This window comes from Malus domestica, chromosome 05, assembly GCF_042453785.1.
Source record: "Malus domestica chromosome 05, GDT2T_hap1".
Lineage (NCBI taxonomy): Eukaryota > Viridiplantae > Streptophyta > Magnoliopsida > Rosales > Rosaceae > Malus > Malus domestica.
Genome location: NC_091665.1, coordinates 3,900,186 through 3,905,649, shown reverse-complemented (window position 1 = coordinate 3,905,649; position 5,464 = coordinate 3,900,186). Strand labels below are relative to the sequence as shown.

The following is a 5,464-nucleotide window of genomic DNA, read 5'->3' as shown; positions in this document are numbered from 1 at the left end:
AAAATATTTTTAATAAAGTTGGGGCGAGGATTTGTGTAAGTGTTTCTAAACATATTGTAGATGTATATTACAAGATCATAGTAGAGTGAATGTTTTTACCATATTACTGGACCATACCATTTACCAACTATACCAAACCAATTTTATGCTAATTTTTTGTGCCAAACCTTAATGGGCGGGTAATTGTATCGAACTGAAAATATTTGCTATATATGGTATTGATATCCAAAAGTAATACCGACAGAAAAATATATACATTTATAATACTAAAATGAAAACTCCTTTGTTTAATGTAGGCTTGACATGTAGATCCATAATACAAAAAAAAAGTGTGTGATTGTTCCAGAAGAAATGAAACAATAGATACAGTAAAGTTAGGACATATTATTGTATGAGTTCTACCCAATGCTAGATGAGAAGCACATAATAAATGGATATAAACATCATGAGCTGTCCCGTAACAAAATTGATTGTTGCAGATACTTTCTTATTGTTTTCTTCTTCTTCCATAACCCAAGCTCGGAGAAGGAAGAGATAAGAGAGCCCTATGATGAATAGCCTCAATCTTAACTTCTATCTTAAATCTTGTTGCATTGCCTTGACTTACTAACTGCGGATGAAACTTGAAATGTGAAACATGAATGATGAATATTGATGTTAGGATTGGGACGGGAGGGGACATATAATATTGGGACAGAAGACCTTAACTCGTTCCCTTCTTCCCCCGAAGCAAAAGGACCCCATATTTGGGGGTCATTGCCTACTCGGTTTACTTTCATGGATAGTCCTGCTTGGTTTTCAGTGTATATATTAACTAAAGATTTGAGAACCTTTGTGGTTTGATTTAGAAAGGCGATGGATGTCTAGGTGACTCACTCGGGATTTTTAGCGAGTTTATTTATAATTTATAAAGTATGGTTTATGAATAATTTTTATTATTGATGTGTGATCAGATTGGTTGATTAATATGGTTAAAAGTTAATATTGTGCATCTTTGATTCATTGAAATGTTATTTGATACGGATTGTGGTTTTGATTGAGGGAAATCTTTGTGATATATGTGAATGATGAAATCTCATATGGGTGCATCATGCATGTGAGAAACGTCAGATTTTATCATTTGCGAGCTACTGAATGGTTTGATCCCTTTTGAGTATGTAAGCAATCTAACACAAAAGTTAGGTGCAACCATGAAATAAAAGGAAAAGTTACTACGTTATTGGACCGTTGTAGATTGTTGACTAAGTGCTCTAATTGAACAGTAATTAGTGAGTGGGTTTTACTTTGCCACATCACTTTGTTGGTGGTTGTTTTCTAGTTGCCCATTTATTTGGCTTCCTTTGCACACTTCCCTTACCGCTTGAGAGTTGCACCGAGAGGAAGAGAGAGCGAGAGAGAGAGAGATTCATTTGTGAGTTGCTCAAAAGAAGAGCGCGCACAATTTGGAGTTCAAACTTTCAGAAAGACAGAAATATTGTGAGCTGCTGAGGGATCGATCTCCAGTAGTATTTGACATTTGTAGAGAAAGAAAAGCTTCAACTTTTCTCCTTCTTCTGTGAGTGTGTGAGCTTGGGTGTATTTGGGGTTTAGGTTCTTGAGTGAAACACTTTGTCAGTGCTCTCTTTAAATACTCCGTAGCCTCCAAACTGGATGTAGGCTCGTTAACGCTGAACGAATATAAATCTTGGGTATTCGTGTTGTTTGGTTTGTTCTCCTTATCACTTGCCTAATTGTTATTTGTTCCACACACCATCTTGCACATTTTTGGTTGACACTTCGGCACAACAAAAGAAACTGTAGTAATCTGCAGAAGAAGAAAAAGAAATAGCACAATTACAGACATTCGTCTAAGTTGTTCGTGTGATTTCGAGGGGATTAATTTTTCGTAACGGCATTAACCCTGCATATGTATTTCAAGTTGAGAAAGAAGATATTCCATTCCACTAGGAAGTCCATATTCCAAGTCTCTGGAAACAGTGGCAGCTACAAAATTTTGTTCCTGTTTGTTTTGTAGCAAGAAATAATGTCTTTGGTGATGACTGATTTTCTGAATCATAATCTGATGACTGACGGAGCATCGAGGAGAAAGAAATGACGTTTTATTTTTTCAAAAGAGGAAGAAAAATAATGGGTGCCGACGGCACCGTGCCGTGCGGTTCATTGATGTTGCGTTGAACAATTCAGGTTCTGAATTGGTCATATTCCACATGTTTTCCTACACACTTTACATAATCTGATGGGTTAATTGTTTAAGGCTAATTTTAGGATTTACTAGTTTCGTTTCCTTGCCAGGGAATATGAAAAGAAGCCATGTTTGACACGCATGCATATTTTCAAACGTTCACTGCGGCAGAACTCATCGTAGCTCAGCCCAATGACTTATATGGCATGGAAACGTTGACACTGTGACAGTCTCGTCCCAATTATACAACGTTATGTGTAAATTTTTTATGTATTCGTTGTATTACAGACATATGACGTTACAGTGGCGGCACTACTATGCTTTTGAGTTGCTCTTCTTGTAAATGACAATTATACAAATTTGATTGAGTATAAGTAAAAAGAGCCGACAACTAACTTAGCTCACATGTATAATAAATTTCTTTTACATTATCTTAGTTAACAAGTTATGTACTTGAAATCATAGCAAAGCTTGCCCATTATTCTTATTTGGGTAGAGTCATCCACACATCTATTTTTACTTCTTACACACGTTTTTCAATTTTAAGCTGTCGAATCGAATAAATTGAGGAAAAAAAAATCAATGGCAAAAATTAACAAGAGCGTGTATGAATGGCACAATTCTTCTTATTTTCTAGTGATTGAATCCATGATAACCACACCCTTTTTATTGTAACAAAAATGGGGAGATGGCTATTCTCACTACCAGCAACAAGATATACTTCTTTATTTATTTTTCTTTAAATCATTTAAGCCAACTAATCAACCTAATTCTGCAGATTCACAAGTCCCCACAAACCCCTCTAATCATACAACATGAATGACACAATCATGATCAAACACTATAAAAACTAAAAGAATTTTCCCTTTTTTCCTTTTGCTTGTATAAATTTTGCATCCAAATTCAAAATTTCCAGAAAAATAAATGATGAAGATGATCACCATCAACAATTTCTAACAAGGCATGATATGTATAGTCTTGGTGTCATACCTCAACCCCAACCCCAACCCGACGCTCAAAACTTTGACCAAATCCCCACACATCCTCCTCACAAAATGCCCCTCTCCATACCCACTCTGCATCACCAACAGCACCTTCGCCACCCCATTCCCTCCCGCCACGCTCTCCCTCGCCCTCTTGTCCCCCAACATGCAGCACACGCTCCACAGCACCGCCACGCCGTCCTCCGTCGCTCCCCTCGACACCTTCATCAGCCTCTCCGCCACCGCCCCCGCGCACTTCTCCTCCCCGCTGATCGCCGACCGGCCCTCCGCGCAAGTGGCAATCGTGGACAATAGCTTTAAAGACTTCTCCGCCAGGGGAGTGTTGGTGTCCGGGTTTAACAGCGTTGACGTAATGACTCGGACGAGTCCGAACTGGACGAGCTCCGCTTTGATTGACCGAGTCACGGACACGGATGCTAAGCACGAGAAAACGGCGCTGTGTAGGTTCTGATCGGTTTCCGAGCTCAATAGATCGTTGAGTACGGACAGTAAGCCTTCTTTCTCTGCGATTAATCGTTTCGACTCCGCGTCGAGCGCAATCGAATCCAAAACCCTGACGGATTCGATCTTCGAGCTCAGGCTGCCTTTCTGCAACACCAATCGAATCGAAGCGAGGAAATTGCCGTTGCTCTTCACCATTAATCGGCTCAATAGCTCGTTGACTCCGATCTGAGGAAAAATCGAATCCAAAACCTTAATTACTGATTCGAGGACCTCGATTTCGACGCCTTCTCTGTTCAGAACCCCGACAATGGTGGTGACGAAGCCGTCGAAACTCGCCACAAACCTCCGATTCTCGTCGCTGCCCCTCGCGAAATCGGCCGCCCTCGACAACGAGTGGACGATATTTTGGCTGAATTTCTCGCTCTGGTTATCGCTTTGGAGGAATTGGACGAGGGAGGCCAGGTGCTGGGAGGAGAGAGAGGGAGAGGAGGCCGGCGAGGAAGGGCCGTGGGACTGGGCCCAGAGGTTGATTAGACGGCGGAGAGTGAGGTTGGGGATGACGTCCTTGGATTGGAGAGTCTGCATGGTGGCGGGGCAGGTGTCGTGGCCTGATTCGAGCCAGTGCTGGATGCTGGCGCGGTCGTATGTGACGCCGGTGCAGAGGCTGACGGGGGAGCGCATGACGTCCATGGAGATGGGGCAGCGGAAGAGGTTGGGGACGGTGATGTAGAGGTGGTCGCGCTCCCTCGCCATTTTTGCCGGCGATTTGAGTGTTTGCTGCTCCAGAGTTTTTCAGACGGACAGGTTTTGAGTTTATTGCGTTTTGGGAGGAAGTGGAGGTTGGAAGTGTTTTTGAGGACCAAGGTGACGTGGTCGTTTTGACTTGTTAGTGGTGGGACAGGGGTGTGTATGTAAATACGACTACATAGTCGTTGGTCAAATTGGGTTTGTATCCGCGTGAAACAGCTTGCATAAGGAGGGAAATTACAGTTATTGAAGGGCGAAATTCCACTAATGCCCATGAACGATGGGATTTGTATTTGGAAAGTCAGCACTGTGTACCTCTTTACATTAAAATAAAAATCAATAGATAAAAATAAATCAAAGTGTGTGTTTTTCTTAATTTTCTAAAATTCATATGCTAATTTTATTCGGTGTTCTTGTTGTAGTAGTTTTGTTAATCAATTGGGAATAACATGAGAAGTAAAATAACGCTATATCAAGAGTTAATTGATGCTAGTGTAGTGGAGCCTACAAGCATGCGCGATATCAAAGTGATCAATTAGTACTATGGTTTAGAAATATTTATCTTTGTAAGTGAGTCGTCTCAAATTCGGCTTACATTAATGGTGATGATGTAGTTGGGAACTTTTTGATCGAGTTGGATTTGGGCCTCGACGGAAACTCTTAGCTCACCTGGTTCGTTTCCGGTAACTTAGAAAGAATTAGTATGTCTTAGGAAGTATTCCAATTGAATTAATAGCTCAAAGACTGAATGATTGCAATAAATTATGGCTTGCCTGAACGAAGCGTGGCGTGGAAGCTAAAAACTTATCGGTTTAGCATGAGAGAGAACTCAGTGCTTGCTCGCATGGTTTTGGGAATGGCTAACCTAGGGTTCTCAATGTTCTGTGTATATTTGTAGTAGCTAGGGAAATCTACGAGAAGTTTGAAGGAATCCCTGGAAGGTTAGGAGAATTCTCCCTTCAAAAATTGAGTTTTATACACTAAGAGAAAAGTGTGCTCTGCGTGGTGCAATCTTGCTTTCATTCCTTCCCTCTATGTTGTTTATATTGTTTTCCCACGTTGTGTCTCTCCTTCCTTGTGCTAAATT

The 5,464-nt window shown here is 41.0% G+C and overlaps 1 protein-coding gene across 1 annotated transcript; it reads right to left on the bottom strand.

Moving 5' to 3' along the window:
- Positions 1 to 3,135: 3,135 nt before the first annotated feature.
- On the bottom strand, positions 3,136 to 4,383 carry LOC103402232 (U-box domain-containing protein 29-like). Its single transcript, XM_008340975.1, has one exon. The coding sequence runs from the start codon at positions 4,381 to 4,383 to the stop codon at positions 3,136 to 3,138; it is 1,248 nt and encodes a 415-aa protein (XP_008339197.1).
- Positions 4,384 to 5,464: the final 1,081 nt, after the last annotated feature.